The 19,210-nt window shown below is 35.3% G+C and overlaps 1 protein-coding gene across 4 annotated transcripts in view; it reads left to right on the top strand.

The window, feature by feature from the left end:
* LOC106053971 (kynurenine formamidase-like) overlaps window positions 1-12,163 on the top strand; it is a 35,430-nt gene extending 23,267 nt beyond the window's left edge. For all 4 annotated transcript variants that reach the window (XM_056026996.1, XM_056026998.1, XM_056026994.1 and 1 more), the window contains exons 5-8: window positions 1,379-1,503; window positions 1,869-5,284; window positions 10,276-10,346; window positions 11,862-12,163. In XM_056026996.1, the coding sequence (XP_055882971.1) occupies window positions 1,379-1,503; window positions 1,869-2,253 (510 nt within the window). In that variant the 3' untranslated portion in view covers window positions 2,254-5,284; window positions 10,276-10,346; window positions 11,862-12,163. The remainder of the gene's footprint in view (window positions 1-1,378; window positions 1,504-1,868; window positions 5,285-10,275; window positions 10,347-11,861) is intronic.
* Window positions 12,164-19,210: the final 7,047 nt, after the last annotated feature.

Below are 19,210 nucleotides of genomic sequence, written 5' to 3'. Positions count from 1 at the left end.
AATAACTAATCGTGTCATAACACACCACAAGTACAAAGCTGGGAGTCTATCTAGCCGTCATCTTCCCCACATTACTCTATGCCTCAGAAATGTGGACAGTATGCATATAAATTGCAAAAAAATAAATAATAAAAAGCTGAATGTTTACTAAACGGCAAGAAGAAATATCTGATAATGAAGTTCTTTGAAGATCGGGCCTGCAAAGTATCCACACAAACTTGATGCAGTCTAAGCTGCGCTGAGCAGGCCACGTCTGCTAGCTGGAGGACTCCAGCATCCATGAACGACACATTTACGTTAATTAAAGAACGTGAAGCGCTCACAAGGGGGACAAAAAAAAACACTTTAGGGACACCTTCATAACGTCTTTGAAAGACTGAAGATTGACCCTGTTATCTGGAAGATGGAAGCACACAACAGAGCATCATGGTGTCGCGCTATGAAAACTGGCGCACAAACTGCAGAGGAAAAAAGAACAGCGCTGGCAGAAGTAAAGCATAAGAGAAAACAAAAAGCAAGGCCAGTAACACTACCTTTAGCTGGAAAAACCTGCCCAGTGTTCAGCCGAACATTCCGAGCTCACATAGATCTCACCAGTCATACGATGAGGCCCAAACTCCAGTACAAAAGCTCTCAGCCCATAGATGACAGAAGAGGTCATCATCGAACTACGATGGACGAACAATAGTGTAATCAACCTGGTGGTGACACAGATTGGGGGAAGTGGTGTGTGTAGAAAGCCGACGTAAATCGCCCAAAGCCAGCGCTAGACGAGCGGTCGACCGTGACGAGTTTCGACGGTCAGCCAAGAAAGTTCTTTAAGGATCTGTGTGGTGAACAGAGCTCAGGAGCGTCACGAATGTTGTGGTCAAGTGATTAACCAGAAGGGTCGAGCGATGTTCCGTCCGGTTCTAGAAGACTAGTAGGGACCCTATATAAGAGCGAAGGTGTCAGAGTCAAGTGGCTGTACGTTACCTCGCAACTTCACAAGCTCGAATTGAAGTCGGCGTCAGGAACCAATCAAGTGTGAAGTCGGTCCGGAACAGAGAATCAAGTGCAAGTCTAGAAAGAGGCGGGGAGTTAATACAGCGTTACAGAGTTGATACGTCGGAGTGTGAAGCTTTTGTACTCGTGTTACGTTGTTGCCAATTGTACAGTATTGAACATTAAAGTGTTATGCTATTTTGGAGCCCTGAGTAGGCAAGTTTGTGGTGCAGTTTGCAGGGTAGTGAGAAACTTTACAATATATATTTCTGAATTTAAAACAAACTCGTAATAATGGACGCCGATCGTTAAATTACAGAGGCATGAAAACTCGATATTTATTCCCTATGAACATTTCAATGTTTTCAGTAACATTTCTGTACATCTTTGACAGATACATGCATGGGAAAAACAGAATGGAGAGATACCACAGAAAGCAGCTGTCATTTTTAATTTTGGATGGCACAAGAAATTTCATAATAAATTTGAGTACATCAATACAGTTACCGATGACTGGCGGTAGGAATACATATAGATTTGTATAATAAAGCATGATTGTTCGTTTATTTTGTCATTGTATGTTTGTATGTTGGAAATATTCTTCAGAATGGAAATTCTTTATATATACAGGTATAATAAATGCATAGCGTAGCCCAGTATTTGAACTAGCTAAAGAACCAACATAAATCCTTTCAAATGAGTGTTAATTTAAATATTAAGATTAAAACACACACACAAAAATAAATAAACACACATATTTCACTTAAGAAGACACCATATGAACTAGCTTGAATACTAATTCACAGAATTAGACTCAATAGATATCATACATAATGAAAGTATTTTGATTCTTATCTGATACATTATTTCATTGACTTTTGAAGCCAGATCAAAATCCCATCAGTCAGTGAAGAAGTGGGCAATTTTCTCTATGACAGTCGCGACATCAAGATCATCGGAGTGGACACCATGTCGCCAGACCCCATGAACACCGGCTCTGCGCCAATCCACATCAAGTACCTGGCCAACAACAAGCTGATCGTGGAGAACTTGAACGCCACGGACTCCCTACCTCCGCGAGGATTTCGGTTTCACGCAGCACCGGTGAAATATGTGGGGGCTTCTGGGGCGCAGATCAGAGCCTATGCTATTGTCCACGAGAACCAAGAACCAAGAACCAAGAACCAAGAAAATAGGTCTTGGATTATACTTCCTACTTGGTGTTTAGTTATTATCTTGTTATTTAGTCATTTAGTCATACTATTATAATATCAAATCTTGGTCTTGTCATTTCAGATTCTTTATTTAGACACTGAATGTTTATTGTCATAATTCATTTTATCGAACAGCTCCTTCATCTTGTGAGCATCATTCTGTTTATCTTTTTGTTCTTTTGTATTTATTTGTATCGGTAGCATAGCAACCATGGAGCGAAGGGGTTTATTGAATCCGGGACCATGACAATAAGAGAATCACAAAAAATAACTAAACAAATTTAAATGAAATATATATATCACCTATCACTTGTTAAAAGTCTTTACTAACTTAAGTGTAAGGATACTATTATTTCTAAAAGACTGCAACTATATTGAATTGACTTTCCCACACCAGTACGGGATGACTGTTACTCTCACTATCATATTCTTGAACCGTGTTCGTAAAACTGGTTTTGAAGTGATTTACTAGAAAATGAAAAGACATAGGATGAAAAAGTAGATTCATTAAAGGTAAATACTAACTTTTCGAGAGAAATATGCACAGTATATATCCCATATTATATTTTTATTTTCCCTTTATTTTAAAGTCAAGCTTTGGAACCAGTACTTATAAAAAAACATTGGCTCAAATAAATGTTTTATTTTAGAACATGTTGACGTCTCACTGTATTTCTGCTGAAACATTCTATGCAGTTCTATGGCCATAGGCTGGATACTTTCATCATTACGTATTGATCCAAATAATTTTACTATGGATAGTTTTGACAAAAAAGTAGAAATGTTTTAGAATAGTAATGAGTTTATTAGTTTTATGTGATTAAAATGTATTTATAAGAACCCCAGTTTCTCCATCACATTCATTTATATATTTCATATTTTTAGTCCGCTATCAGTAGAGTCATTATCATATGTCGTGCTCTACGTCTATATTACATGCATTAAAGTGACAGCTTCCACTCTACACTATATCATATATTAACTTCATTTGTTGTGAAAGTGACTTATATATTTATGTGTGAGTGTGTGCACGTTTGGCTCTTATGAAAAGATTAGACTTTTAGTTTCTATCATTATACAACTTGACTTGCCCAGCCCCTATTTCTATTTGTTTTAAAGTGTATCATTGATTTAAAGCTAGTTATAAAAAGGTTTCTACTTGCTTTATTATTGCTTTAAATTTCTTGAAGAACTCTTCAACAAGTAGAGGGAACACAAATAATTCAGGACATCAAGCACAGACCAAAGAAGAGAAACTAAATAGAGGACAAAAAAAAAAGCAAACCGCAAAGACCTGAAATAAACACATCCAAGTAAATATCGCGACATTTCAGTTTCAAACTATCCCTGAATGTTGTTCAGACATTAGCACGTCAAACAGTGACATGAAAACAAAACGTTCTTCGTTTTCAATTATATAATGGAATAGTAAACAGTGGTTCCCAAACTTTTTTCCTTAACGGAACACTTCGCACATTTTGAGTATTTAGCAGAACACATTGCTATTTTGTTAGTATTTTTTATGGAAAGATGGTGGGGGCCTATTATTTAATTATTGAAGTACTTCGTGAAACACCTATTCAGGCTTCGCGAAACACTAGGAATCCTCGGAAACATTCTATTGGAAGGTTCAGACAAGTAGTCCTAAGTCTATAATGAAGTAAGTAATGTAGTTTCCAGTTCTGGCAGCTGTCCGTATAGTGTTTGATCTATTGGGAGATTTCGGAGCTATCAGTAGCGTTTGCAGCTTTGGAGGGCACGAAAAGTTAAATGTGTTTAAGAGTTAATAAAGTTTGTGAGATGGGTCAAACTTAAGAGTTGAGGATGTTTTCAAAGTTTGTGAGATGGGTCTACTTAAGGAGTTGAGGATGTTTTCAAAGTTTGTGAGATGGGTCTACTTAAGAGTTGAGGATGTTTTCAAAGTTTGTGAGATGGGTCTACTTAAGAGTTGAGGATGTTTTCAAAGTTTGTGAGATGGGTCTACTTAAGGAGTTGAGGATGTTTTCAAAGTTTGTGAGATGGGTCTACCTAAGAGTTGACGATGTTTTCAAAGTTTGTGAGATGGGTCTACTTAAGAGTTGACGATGTTTTCAAAGTTTGTGAGATGGGTCTACTTAATAGTTGAGGATGTTTTCAAAGTTTGTGAGATGGGTCTACTTAAGGAGTTGAGGATGTTTTCAATGTTTGTGAGATGGGTCTACTTAAGAGTTGACGATGTTTTCAAAGTTTGTGAGATGGGTCTACTTAAGAGTTGAGGATGTTTTCAAAGTTTGTGAGATGGGTCTACTTAAGGAGTTGAGGATGTTTTCAAGTTTGTGAGATGGGTCTACTTAAGAGTTGACGATGTTTTCAAAGTTTGTAAGATGGGTCTACTTAAGAGTTGAGGATGTTTTCAAAGTTTGTGAGATGGGTCTACTTAAGAGTTGAGGAGGATTTCAAAGTTTGTAAGATGGGTCTACTTAATAGTTGAGGATGTTTTCAAAGTTTGTAAGATGGGTCTACTTAAGGAGTTGAGGATGTTTTCAAAGTTTGTAAGATGGGTCTACTTAAGAGTTGAGGATGTTTTCAAAGTTTGTAAGATGGGTCTACTTAAGAGTTGAGGATGTTTTCAAAGTTTGTAAGATGGGTCTACTTAAGAGTTGAGGATGTTTTCAAAGTTTGTGAGATGGGTCTACTTAAGAGTTGAGGATGTTTTCAAAGTTTGTAAGATGGGTCTACTTAAGAGTTGAGGATGTTTTCAAAGTTTGTAAGATGGGTCTACTTAAGAGTTGAGGATGTTTTCAAAGTTTGTGAGATGGGTCTACTTAAGAGTTGAGGAGGATTTCAAAGTTTGTAAGATGGGTCTACTTAAGGAGTTGAGGATGTTTTCAAGCCTGAAAGACAGATAATGAAAATAAATACTACAAGTTTACATTGACCAATTATTTATTCAGCTGAAGTATCCCAGGGTTAATTTACATAAGAACACAACACATGTCATGCTTATGTTGACACAGTTTCTTTATGGGTATAAAACACGTTGATGTTTTGACAGCTAAGGCCAGGCTGAGGTTATTCAAAGATTTTATAATAAATTTACATTCGTGGTATGTTATTTTTTCGTTTACTGTTAATTAACAATAATAATAATAATTTTATTTATAAAGCGATGTTAACAAACAAAATGTAGGCTCATGGCGCTGTAATAAAATTACAACACAAACACGACAACTAAAATGACAATTAATCCCAAAATGTTTTAAACAGATAGGTCTGTTTTTTCTTTAAAGTGGCGTAGCAAGTTGTCTGTCTGAGATCAATTAATTATTGTTATACTAAAGCGCGTGGTATCTGATACGAGACGTCTTCATTTGGATACCGTTAAAGACTGGGATTTGTCTTCATTACAAACTTTGATGACGTTGTTGAGTCTATCACCAAGGACTTACACTAGTGGGCTGTTTAGCTTACTTTCACGTTGTTTAGTCTATCACCAAGGACTTACACTAGTGAACCGTTCAGCTTACTTTCACGTTGTTTAGTCTATCACCAAGGACTTCCACTAGTGAACCGTTCAGCTTACTTTCACGTTATTTAGTCTATCACCAAGGACTTACAATAGTGAACCGTTCAGCTTACTTTTACGTTATTTAGATGGCTATAGTCTAAAACGTTACCTTACTGTTTTGTTCAACTCTCTGTTATTAAACTTGTTAACCACTTAGTGTTGTAGCTTGATGTCTTGATGGAAACTACATAACCTTAGAGCAGGGGTGGGCAAATTACGCCCCGCGGGCCACATGGGGCCCGCCGGAGTGTTTTATGCGGCCCGCCGACACATACAGAAATCAGGCCGCACACTCCCAAATTGTTTTTAATGCGACCCTCGATACAAAAAGGTTGCCCACCCCTGCCTTAGAGCAATGTTAAGCCTCCAACCCATCAACTAGAACCTAGAGACATACGTACACATACTATTTGTCTGACACTCTATTCGTCTTCATCGCCGAGCTTGATATCACGCTACTAGCAAGCTTTGCCCTGTATTCCTCTCGGTCAAATACCCTCCGCATTAGCGTGTCGAAAAGGCAGGTCAAGATAATCCAGTAGTTCAACCAACTTATCTTTTGTGCAACCATTAGTAATGGTTCTTTGAAAATAAATCAGGCTTCACATCTCGTGTGCGATAAGCCATCGTCTTGTGACTGTACTGACAGTAACATTTGCATTTATATTTCTTTCAATACAGAGGATGTATCGTGTTGAGAAACAGACTGTTTCGTCATCTTCTATCTTTCAATTCTTTGCTAATCAAGGCTTATTACGATTTGTAAAACCTGACCATATAATTAGGACGATAACAGTTGAATGGACACGGTTTAATTAATAACAAATATTTATCCTATACTCTTAAGCGAGCAATTCTTGTATGTATGTATGTATGTATATATATTTATAAATTTTATTTCGAAAACGGCTCTAACGATTTTCTTTAAAAGTTCACGGTATGTGCAAAATAGTGAGAAAAAAATTCTCAACTCATTGGCCGCATTGGGAAAACTCGAGGTCGACCGTTATATCGGTTTGAAAATGCCTCATTATCGAAAAATTAATTTTGGCTAGAATGTTTTATGAATGAAAATTTTCCATGACGTAAACGGGAAAAACGCTGCTTACGTCACTAGGCTTACCGCAGTACACTAAAATATTTCTTTGCAAACAAGAACGAGTTTTAAAGAATCAATAGACCTAATTAAACATTTGCGCACCATCTTACTGTAGATTGATTTATTATAGAACTATGAAAGAAAAGTAATGAAATTAAATGTACCGATGTATGATTAGTTATTGTGTTTAAGTGCTTAATAAATTGTTTACACTTTAATTGTGTAGAGCGGTGTAGATACCTTTTACTTTGTTGTTTTTTTAGCTGGTGCCCTCCAGCTGTCTCGTTTTGAGGTTGCATGCAACCATGTGCTCTCTTCTATGTTATCCAAGTCAAGTTTGCGCCATAAGCTGGTGTTTTAAGCGTTTCGGTGTTACGTCGACCACTTTTTAGCTCACCAAAAAAGACTGTCTTTGGCATGCGTTCGTCTGAGATTCGTCTCCCATACAGGATACTGCTCTGTCCAGCGTAACTGTCGGACTTAAAGAATTCCTTCTATACAGAGGCCGCGGATACACATTTGAGACCAAAAGAAAATTTGCTGCGAGGACAGACGCAGACGCTAAAAGAAATTTCTTAATCGAGCACCGCGGACAATGGTTATGCTTGCCCTGGTTGTGGCAAGATATGTAGGTCACAGCTGCAATCCTCATTAATTTTCGGACTCTAAGACAAGCCTTATTATTATTATTATTTTGCTGGTGAATTATTACCATGTGTTCATGCTTCGGTGTCTACTGTCCTGTACCAAAACAAAGGAAATGGTCATAACACAGCTTTTCTACGCTTACTTGCTCACACTAAACATGATATTCATCTAGCGGTCAACGAGTTTGCGTACGCTGCAGCCTCTTTTGATTTAACTATAAACCTCGGTAAAAAGCTTGGAGTTAGGGTGTGTTGACGGAAAGCCCAGGAGAGATCTGAATGGATGGATGTGTAAAAGCAGGTCATAGCACCACTGGGATGGATGGATGGCAAAAGCCGGTATGAACTTCTTATAGTCCGACAGTCAGGCTGGGCAGGGCACGTATGCCGTATGGGTAACGAGCATATTATTCGGCGTAACAGAGGTGCCCTACGGAAACGTTTCTTTAGAAAACTAATGCAATGATTTAAGTCTAATAAGAAAAAATGAGCCATTTTACTTTGTCACTAAGTGCATGTTTTACCCTATAACGTAGAGAAGTTACACTGCAAAGACTTTCTTCCAAGCCAATAATAGTAAGCCTACAATACAATTAAGCAAAAGATGGATTGCAAAACTTTAAGACGGACTTGAGCTGTAGTTTGTCTAGACTGTAGGAGGACTTAAAAGACTTTAAATTTAATCGACATGTTCAATTAGGCCTACAATTAGAACTAACAGAACACTAAAACAACTGTCTCGATTAGTAGTCTTTATCCGATCGTTCATTTTCGTAATTACAAGAATATTCTCAAAATGACTTCGGGTATATAACCTTCCGAAATTATTTAACAGAGCGAGGTTCGGCCACCTGGTACAAAAATATTCTCAAAATGACTTCGGGTATATATCCTTCCTTAACAAATTATTAATCCGAGCGAGGCTCGGTCACCTGATATTATTAGTAATGTATGTAAAAAAAAAGTATGACTACTCATAACAATTACACAGTGATTTTACTTTCCCGATAGTGTCCCCTTATCACATACAAAATAATCCTTAGTTTTTGTTTTAGTATTTATTTTCAGAAGTTGTTTAGATTTATTTTCAGAAGTTGTTTAGATTTTTTTTTTCAGAAGTTGTTTAGATTTATTTTCAGAAGTTGTTTAGATACATTTTCATAAGTTGTTTAGTTTCATTTTCATAAGTTGTTTAGTTTCATTTTCAGAAGTTGTTTAGATTCATTTCCAGTTGTTTGGATATGCGAAGCAATGAAGGTCCTTTCTTTGCTCTCTAAGAAAAGTATGACTCATAAATGATTGATAACAGTGATGATTCCTCACTAAACACAATGCTCGAATTAAGGCTAATAACTAGTAGGACTATCTATACAATACCACCATTCAAGTCACACTTTCTGGGTCGGTGGGTGGACGCAATTCTTGAAAATAGCTCTTAGAAATATCACAGTGACATGTATCACGTAACCAGGGGGGGGGGGAGAAAGGAAGGGAAAGAGGTTGAATAAAAAATTTTTCATTTTTAAAAAAATCAAAACATTCATTAGTACGTTTTTTAATTAACTGTGTATTAGATGTATAAAGGAGGTTCGGTCTTAAAAATAAAGTATCAAAAAAGAAATTTGTTGTTATCAACTAATAATCTCAAACATGACAATTTTTTTTTGTTCAAAATGTGCTAGCTTTTGTTTAATTTCCAAAGTGTAAAATCACTAAAATAGTAAAATAGAATGTCTACTTTTCAAATAAACCAAATATTAATTCTTATTTGATCTTATATAATACAGACGTTACTTAAAAAAAGAAAAGGATTACGTCCTACACGTCATGCATTCAGTCATGCATGTTAACCAATGACTTAAATTCAGCCAAGTCACTGCTTTTTCTGGTTGGCTCGGGCAACCCATTCCATGCTCTAATAGCACTAGGGAAGAAGGAGTATTTGTACAAATTTGTCCTAGCATATGGGACGAGGAATGTGCCTTTATCTTTGTGTCTTTCAGAGTATTTTATTACATTTTGTTTTTGTATGTGAAGATTATGGTTCAGTGTTTTATGTGTAAATGTTACTTTACTTTTGAGTCTTCTCTTCAGAAGGCTTTCTAAATTTAGTGATTTTACTAAAGGTGTTACTCTAGTCAAATGTGAAAATTGATTAATTATGAATCTCACTGCTCTATTTTGTGTCTGTTTCAGTTTCTTAATGTTTCTTTAGTTTAGGGGTCCCAAACAAAGTATGCATATTCTATTATTGGCCTTAACAAGGTTTAATAACATTTTAGTTTTATGTTCTTATAGACAACATTTCTTTTAATAAACTCTAATGCTTTGTTTGATTTGTTAATAGTTTCATCTATATGGGGATTCCATGACAGTTTTTCATTTATTATTACACCTAGGTATTTTGAGTTTTTAGTCTGTGTTACTGGTTTACCATGAACTAGATGGTAGAATTTATTTGTTTTAGTTTTTTTCGTGTTGTTTAGGTATCATTGACATGTCTCTAAGGTCTATGCGACGTGACTTCTTATAAAAACTGAATAACAATTAAATAGAAGTTCATAATCGCCAGCAGTTCTTGTACAACTCAAATATGATACTTAACGCTCTCTATAAATACCATGCGGTGTCCCATGTGTTACATTTAAAATAATATTTGTCTCGCCCTAAAATCACATTTAAAACACAACTTCTAATTGTAGTACTAGTGCTAGCATCTTATTTTTAATTGACCTATTATATAAATAAATTGTTCCCCCGAGTATTTGCCCTTTGTTTCCTAAGGTATTGTTGTTAAAAGCTTGCCAACAGTTGAAGATTTAGAGATGATCTCTATCACAAAGTTCACTCTATTGGTAAGAGCATTTATTTTTTTCAGAACTCTTTAAGTAGACTTCACATTTAATATTTGACATTTGACAAAAAAGATATCTACATTTGACTCAGCTATTCAACTGATCATGTTTAGTGTATCAGTAAGGCAAGTGGTCTCTGAATGAGTAAGAAATGAGGCATATGAAAGATTCAAATATTCTTTTTTTTTTCCATTTAGCATGATGTCAATCATTTAATAATGCAATTGAAAGATTTAAGTTCAAACCGAATAAAGACTGCCCCCCCCCCACACACACACACTTTTTCTTCCCTGTGGACTACCTACACAAAGCAAGAGAGAAAACTAAACTCACTCCACTTGCGCTGCCTTCGAAGGAAGTTGAAAATAACACAGGCCTTGCCAGCATCTTTACAGTCCTCAGGCAATGCCGCGTGCGCTGGCTCGGACATGTTCGCCGGATAGAGGACAATCGCATCCTGAAAATCATTCTGTACGGGTAGCTCGCGTCTGGCTCAAGAACAACTGAACGCCCCCACCTCCTTTACGTGGATGTAATAAAACGTGTTTAAAATCAGTGAACATTGATACTGAGTTTAGGGAAGACATAGCCTTAGACCGCAATAGTTGAACAGAGATGGTGACCAAGAAAACTATGGACAGCGAGAAAACATGGGCCTCAGCTCTTGAAGAAAAGTGTGCCACACGAAAAATAGCCGTCTCCTCTACCACCAAAGCAAAAAAACACCTTGACCTGCAATATATATGGACGGGAGTGTCTCTCCAAAATAGGGCTCCACAACCTAATGAAAAAGATTTCGAGATGAACCATAGTCGTTATACGACTGAAGGAAGCCTACATATATATGTATAGTCCTCTGGGTGTTTGTCATTAATTATTTTTGTTTTGTATCGAAACAGTGTTATAAATGAAACTTATTGAGAGATGTTGCTGTATATGTGGAGTTATTTTTCCTTTTACGCTTTTAAGCATTAACTTTCCCACTTCCCATTCTTGGATCAAGTTAAAATTGTGCATAATTATTTATAGTCGATGATAATACACTAATCAATGAAAAAATTAAATAATCAAATTAGTTAATGACAATTAATTAATTTTGTTTATATAGAAAAAGCGAGCCTCTTCCTGCAGTATTAAGATATATGGCAGTAATTTTGCGTTTTTTTTCCTTTAGTGTATGCTTTGTTTAGTTTTTTGTGTGTGTATATTTTGCTATTTTTAATTTTTTTTTGCACAAGAAATGATACATTCTGAGCACATGAATTAACTAGTTTATTTAAAAAGAAAGACTGATCAAACCTTTTTTTTTTTAAATTACTTTCATTATTTGTATTTCTACATCTCTAAAACAATGACTCTATTGTTGCTATGAAATTTTTTTTTTCACTTTGTATGGTTTGTAGAAGTAATTATGGATGGTTAGGTTCTTGGCTTCCGTTTACTAGTTCCATTCAAACTTGGTCACTTTTCCCCAAGCCAAATTAAATCATTGACAGCATGTGTTTATTTTTTTAGGTGGTTTTCGTCATGACATTGACAAATCTGATGCTAGCAAAGGGTGCCCCTCTCGATCCGACTACCACGGCGCCCCATACTACCCAGCAGTACAGCCAATGTGGCAGCTGCCCTGCAGGGGAGAAGTGTTACAAGGTGTTCCCCGTGTGTACTACCCCGCCCCCCAACTGTGAAGAGCTCAAGCAGACAGACCCGAGCAGGAGTTGTGTCTTCCCTTGTCCGCCTTTCTACACGTGTAGCGCCTACGAAATATTTGGTTGATGTATTGAGATGACCAATAAACATAAGATATCAAAACACAATGATCTGTATATGACTCCATCTTACAGGTTTTCTTTATGTTAAATTGTCTACCGCAAAACATTGTAGATTTGAACTCGAAGACAAGCCTTTTTATTTTTTATTAATAATTAATTTAGTTATTGATTTGTATGATCCTGTTTACATGTTTTCAGCAATACATTACAGTAACACTGCGAAAATGTGCACACAAATATTTTGAAAACCTATATCCTATAATAATAATAATAATAATAATAATAATAATCTTTATTATCCGTAAGGAAATTCGTCTTACAATTTGTGCATTACACCAAACAAAAAACATTATAACTATAAGAAACCAAAGTGTACATTCACACCAGACTCACTCATAATTTACATGTGACAAAGTTTATACCAGATTGTTCTTATTTAATGATTTAATTGCCAGGGGAACTGTAAATGAACGTTGAATGGTGTAATACTGGGTTCTTACTTCCTGAGGTACTCTAGACACGTGACGAGACAAACACTATACGACTGACTCAAGTCCGTTCAGCAGACAACATGAAGTTTATTTACAACATAATAATAATATACTGCACTCCTTGTTAGTGCTACAAGTCAAGAAATAATAATCCTATCCGCATAACAGCGGTATCAAAAGTATCCAATACGTTAACAACAAATCACGTCCGCATCTCAGCGGGTAACAATAAGAACAATTACTACTAGTGACACTGGAGCTTCAACTATAGATATCCATTGAAATACGAGTAATACCTTAATATCCAATAAGCACATTATGAAATCGACTCTCAAATATTATTAATCAACAATGACTAGTCCATCGACTTTCATGCTATATGCATATATATACAAGTGTCCAGGAAGAAACGTCCAACCTTCCTGTACCGGGAGCAACACCTTACTGATTTGACTTGACTGAACTCAAAGTCAACTTTTCATTCTACTTCCTGTTTTCTACATCAGGAATTCCACGTGTCTTTTAAACTATTAACATGACGTGAACTTTAGATCATGCAATGTCAACTAAGACTGTGACAGGAACAAAAGAGTGTTTGTGTCTGTTTGTCTTTGCCATCGGTGTCTTGTATCTCTTTTGTGATGGTAAAATCACAAGATCCTGACACAAAGGGTGATTCTTTATTTCGAGGATCTTGTTAGCTTTTTTATAGATGTTTGTCTCAAACAACTGACCAAATGGGTTTTGTTTTTTGCCAATGATTTTGCCAGCAGCATTTAGGATTCTATTAAGTTTATTTTTATTTTTAATGCTCAGATTGCCATACCTAGCAGTGATATTGAAACTTAAAATATTGCACATGTGAGCGTGATAAATAGATATACAAGTCTTGAGTCTTTTGACCTAGTTCTTGTAGTAAGTTAAGGGCTCGGTGTGCGTGTTAACTAAATCCAAAATAATAACTTATAATTAAAGCGATTGTGTAATTTCAATAGGTTATTTAAAAACATAAAATTGAAGAGTAATTGTATTAACTAAGGTAGTATATTCAAGGTCAACATGTTCAAAAAAAAGGTCTTTAATAATGCTAATTTGATCTGTATCAATGCGCGATCTATAAAGTTAAAATCTGTCGCAATAGCTGTTCAACCTACATCTAGTAAAATCTTTAAAGCGTCTATTGAGTTACGGATTATATTAAAATTTATTTGAAGTCCTCCATTTGTAGGAGGGATATTTAACATACACTATGGTCTCGGCTGTCATCTAAGGAACATTCATGTCAGGTAATATTGGTTCACTTGTTTTGATTTCTATTGAAAACATACATACATACACCTTACAATTTGCTTTATATATTAGATACTAGCCATACATACACCTTACAATTTGCTTTATATATTAGATACTAGCCATACATACACCTTACAATTTGCTTTATATATTAGATACTAGCCATACATACACCTTACAATTTGCTTTATATATTAGATACTAGCCATACATACACCTTACAATTTGCTTTATATATTAGATACTAGCCATACATACACCTTACAATTTGCTTTATATATTAGATACTAGCCATACATACACCTTACAATTTGCTTTATATATTAGATACTAGCCATACATACACCTTACAATTTGCTTTATATATTAGATACTAGCCTATAGCCTTCAGTCTGTACACTGGAGACACCACAAAGCTAGCAATGTATTCGCCATAGTTGCTCATCTCTAATAAGACACTGGCGGATCCAGAACTTTGGAGTGGAGGGGGCGATTTTTTTCCAAACCCTAACCCTAACGCCCAGTAAACCCTAACCCTATGCATAAACATGCGTACAGCACACACACATATATATCATACACTGGCGGATCCAGAACTTTGGAGTGGGGGGTGGGATTTTTTTCCAAACCCTAACCCTAACGCCCAGTAAACCCTAACCCTATGCATAAACATGCGTACAGCAAACATACATATATATCATACACTGGCGGACCCAGAACTTTGGAGTGGAGGGGGAGATTTTTTTTCCAAACCCTAACCCTAACGCCCAGTAAACCCTAACCCTATGCATAAACATGCGTACAGCACACACACATATATATCATATATATATATATATATATTATATATATATATATATCTATATTATAAAGTAGAATGTGAGGGGTATGTATGTATGTATGTATGTATGTATGTATGTTACTTATAGACATCAAAACCGCTTGACCAATCTTGATAAAACTAGGCAGGAATGTTCCTTGGGTACCAACTTAGACCTTAGTGAATGTATTGTAGCCCTAAAACAAATGTAAGACCCTCAAAAAAAAATAAAGTTGTCCGACTCTATTACAGCTATAGTATTTTATGGATCTAGGCCATGTCTACAATGTTGACATGAGAAAAGATAGAAAGGATTTAGACCTAGATCTAATTTTAAGAAATACACTTTGCGCAGATAGTTTTTTACTTTGACACATGAAAAGACAAAAGAAGATCCATTGATTTCATTATATAATAAAATTAACCTTCAATTTTGTGTTTCAAAAGCATTTTTTACATTAATTAGTTCCTTATATCTGTGATTACAGATTTCCTGACGAACTTTCTTTCATTAGACAATTCCGTAATGAATCGCGTACTAAATATTAATTCGTTTAATTGTTTACTTTATAATCCCATCCCTAGATCTAAAACTCTAATTCAACTCTAAGATGATAAAACTTCTCTTCGAACAGATAGTTTTATACTTTAACACATAAACATATTAATTAAAGTCCATTCATTTCATATTTTGATCAAATAAACATTCAAATTTGGTTTTCTAAAGCTACATTCGTTTACGAAAGCTGCGAAGCCGAGTTGAGATAGGCCTAGATCTATATTCATTCATGCATCGCGTACTAAACATTATTTCGTTTAATTGTTCACTTTATAATCCCATTCATTTAACAAAGCTATCGCTCTTTTCGTTTTTAATAGATAAGAATGTATCGACTTCCTTCGGGTAAACCCATTTTCTGAAAACTAATTTTATTTTCGTAGCGAAACAGAAATAACGTGAAAGGATCATTAGCTACGTTTAACATACATCTAAATCCAATCCACTAGATTATCCAAAAGCATTTTTTACATAAATTAGTTCCTGATATCTACAGATTTCCTGGCGAACATTCTTTCATTAGACATTACCAAATGGTTACACATTAACACATCTCTCTTCTGAGGTCTGAGTCTATTCCTAGGCCTAGGTCTAAAACTCTTACTGAACTCTAAGATGATAAAACTTCTTTTCGCAAAGATAGTTTTATGCTTTAACACATAAACATACTAATTATTGTCCATTCATTTCATATTTTAATCAAATTAACATTCAAATTTGTTTTTCTAAAGCATTTTTAATACATTCGTTCACTGTTCGCTAAAGCTGCGTAGCCGTGTTGAGATAGGCCTATATAAATTCATTCATGAAAAAAAGTTCACGCATGCGCAGCACAGAACTCTAGATTAGTGTAGATTTAGATCTACGTCTACCTCAAGATCTACTTTATACTTTATACACATGAACATACAAAATTTAGTCTATTCATCTCAAATTTTAATCAAATATATGAAGGCCTACAAGCAAATGTTTTAATTTGAAAAAAAAAAATGGATTTAAGCCTATTAGCTATTTTGATTTGATAGCTTCATTCACACTATTTTTACATTGACACATTCGCTTTACTTATTACTTTATTATTTCGTTTTATTGTTTACAAAACACTCTCAGTGACTATATCAAAAGTAATGCGCAAATAAAGACCCGCGGGTCGCGGGTAACATATGTCTAGTATATATATATATATATATATATATATATATATATATATATATATATATATATATATATAAATATATATATATATATATATATATATATGAGAATAAAAAAAGCAGAATTTCTCAACCTCCGGCGAAAACAAAACAACTGGGGCAGCGCTAAAAGGTTTCCTAGTGGGGCTCGGGCCGACGCCAAAAGCGTTTTCTTGCATTCTTCAATGGAGAAACGCATTCTCCTGACATCTACAGCTAATTATTCATCAATGGAGTTCGGGGCAAAGCCCCGACGCCAAAAGCGTTTTTTTACATTCTTTACTGCAGAAACGCATTCTCCTGACATCTACAGCTCATTATTCATCAGTGGGGTTCCGACGCCAAAAAAGATTTCTTGCATTCTTCACAGAAGAAACTCATTCTCCTGACCAAACGCTCATTATTCATACTACTAAAAAAGGACTTTTCAAATAATGTTGTACTTGAAAAGTATTCTAATATGAATTTATAGGCCCTTAATACATTGCAAATAAAACCGATTTTTTCCTTGAAAAGATAAGATAACCCACATATTTAGATTTTGGCTTTGAGGATCGACGCGGAAAAAATAATATTCAATAAGAATCAAGTATAAATTGTGAGTTATATTGAGGATCGACGCCGAAAAAATAATATTCAATAAGAATCAAGTATAAATTGTGAGTTATATTGAGGATCGACGCCGAAAAAATAATATTCAATAAGAATCAAGTATAAATTGTGAGTTATATTGAGGATCGACGCCGAAAAATAATATTCAATAAAATTCAAGTATAAATTGTGAGTTATAGTCCCAAATGTATTTAACTAGCAAAATATCAAATTAAGTAAAGGTTGGAAAAAAGGGACTATGAGAGCATTATTCGAGTTTAGAACTCATCTCAATCGTGACTCTTATACTGAAAAATTTCGTTTGAATTCTAACTTTCTTAAAATAATTATTATAAATTGATGTGAAATTACATAAACTCTGTCTGGAAATGGGAGGGGCGGTAGAGTTAAAACGATTAATCCTAGCTCCTTTAATAATGTATGCTAAAGATAGCATTTGACATTAAAGAATAGGGGTGGGGCGACTCAACTAAATTTGTTCACAAACTATGATTCTCCATAAAAATATGACCGCCCCCCCCCCCCCACTTAGAAGGCTAGAGTTGGGAGGGCAGTACGTGCAATCGCCCTCCCCCCCCCCACCAACCCCACCGAATCGGCCAAGATACCAGAAAGGGATTGACATAATATAAAATTTATATATTAATTGAATTAATGTTGTTCACAAATTATGACCGCCCCCCCCACTCAAAGGGTTTAGGTGGGAAGGGCAGTAGAGGTATTCGCCCCCCCCCCCCCTCTAATCGGCTAACAGGGAACGACATAATATAGAGATCGGTTAAAATATCAATAACAAGTTTTAATCATACAGATATTTAATTGATTCTGTTAGCAAGCTGTGATTTCTAGAAATAAATTGAACCGCCCCCCCCACTCGAAAGTGTATGGGGGGGGGAGGGATTGATACCATCGCTCCCTTCCGATCCCACCAAATCGGCCAACATACAAGAGGGGGGGGGCGAAATAATCTAAAAATAGGTTGAAATATAAATAATTAGTATATATTATTAACATAAGTAATAAATTCGTATACAAATTGTGTAAATTCTATACTAAAATTCAGGGGTCGGCCGAGTGGGGGGGGGGGCGATCGCCCCTACAAGGGGGGGGGGCGAAAACATTAGTACATATTTAAGATAAGTAAATAATTGTGTACACAAATTGCTTCATTTCTCTTGAAAAATGTTCCCTATTTTGTCGTATAACCGTTGATAATACAAGCTTACAAAAATTATAATAAACTTATCAGTTTAGGCCAAAAAAAATAACCTCAATAGTTACAAGTAAATTGTTTATAAGTCAACAGAGGCATGGCATGTTTGTTTAAGTCTTCAGTTTGCTTTCACTAGAGTCACGACGCCATGATTTAGAGCTACATATATCATTGCCCACGTTTGACTGTCTTGTTAAAGTTAGCTGTTGAACACGGGCTTGTGACTGGCTGGTATACATTGGAGTCCCAGGTTCCGCAGACCTAACACGGCTCAATGACTCAGCAATTTTCTGAAAATCAAGAACTTAGGATAAACTTTTTTGTTTCATATAAGTAATACATTCACTAATTGGATAATGGTAAACAAAACAAGAACAATATCGTAGAAATCCACGAAAACAATAAAAAAAACAACAACATTATAAACAACAACAAAAGCATAAACAGCAGCAACATCATTAACAAGAACATGAACTAAAATAACACATTTTTTAATAATATAATAATAATAATAATTTTTAAAAAATCACTAATAACTTTATTAAAAAACTCTCTTTTTTTCCAAAGCTTATATCTGTATGTGTATGTCTGTATATGTCCAGTAAACAGTTCCTACATGTTTTTTTCTCCCATTTCCCATTTTCGGATCAAGTTAAAACAATACACATTTATTCATTAAACTGACAAGACATGAATCAATTGAAAAAAAAACAACAAGAACTAAACAATTAGTTCAATAATTGTTGGTGATTAATTATGTTGTTTGATTTCGAAATCAGGGAATCAATTGCTACTTCATGAGAGATGTGGATATTGAAGTATGGATCTGGATCCCCTTATTACGTTTCAACACAACTGCATTTCTACTCCCCATTCTCGGATCAAGTTGACATTGTGCATAATTATTCATA

The sequence above is a fragment of the Biomphalaria glabrata genome, chromosome 4, assembly GCF_947242115.1.
Source record: "Biomphalaria glabrata chromosome 4, xgBioGlab47.1, whole genome shotgun sequence".
Classification (NCBI taxonomy): Eukaryota; Metazoa; Mollusca; class Gastropoda; family Planorbidae; genus Biomphalaria; species Biomphalaria glabrata.
This window is presented reverse-complemented; position numbering and strand designations above follow the sequence as displayed.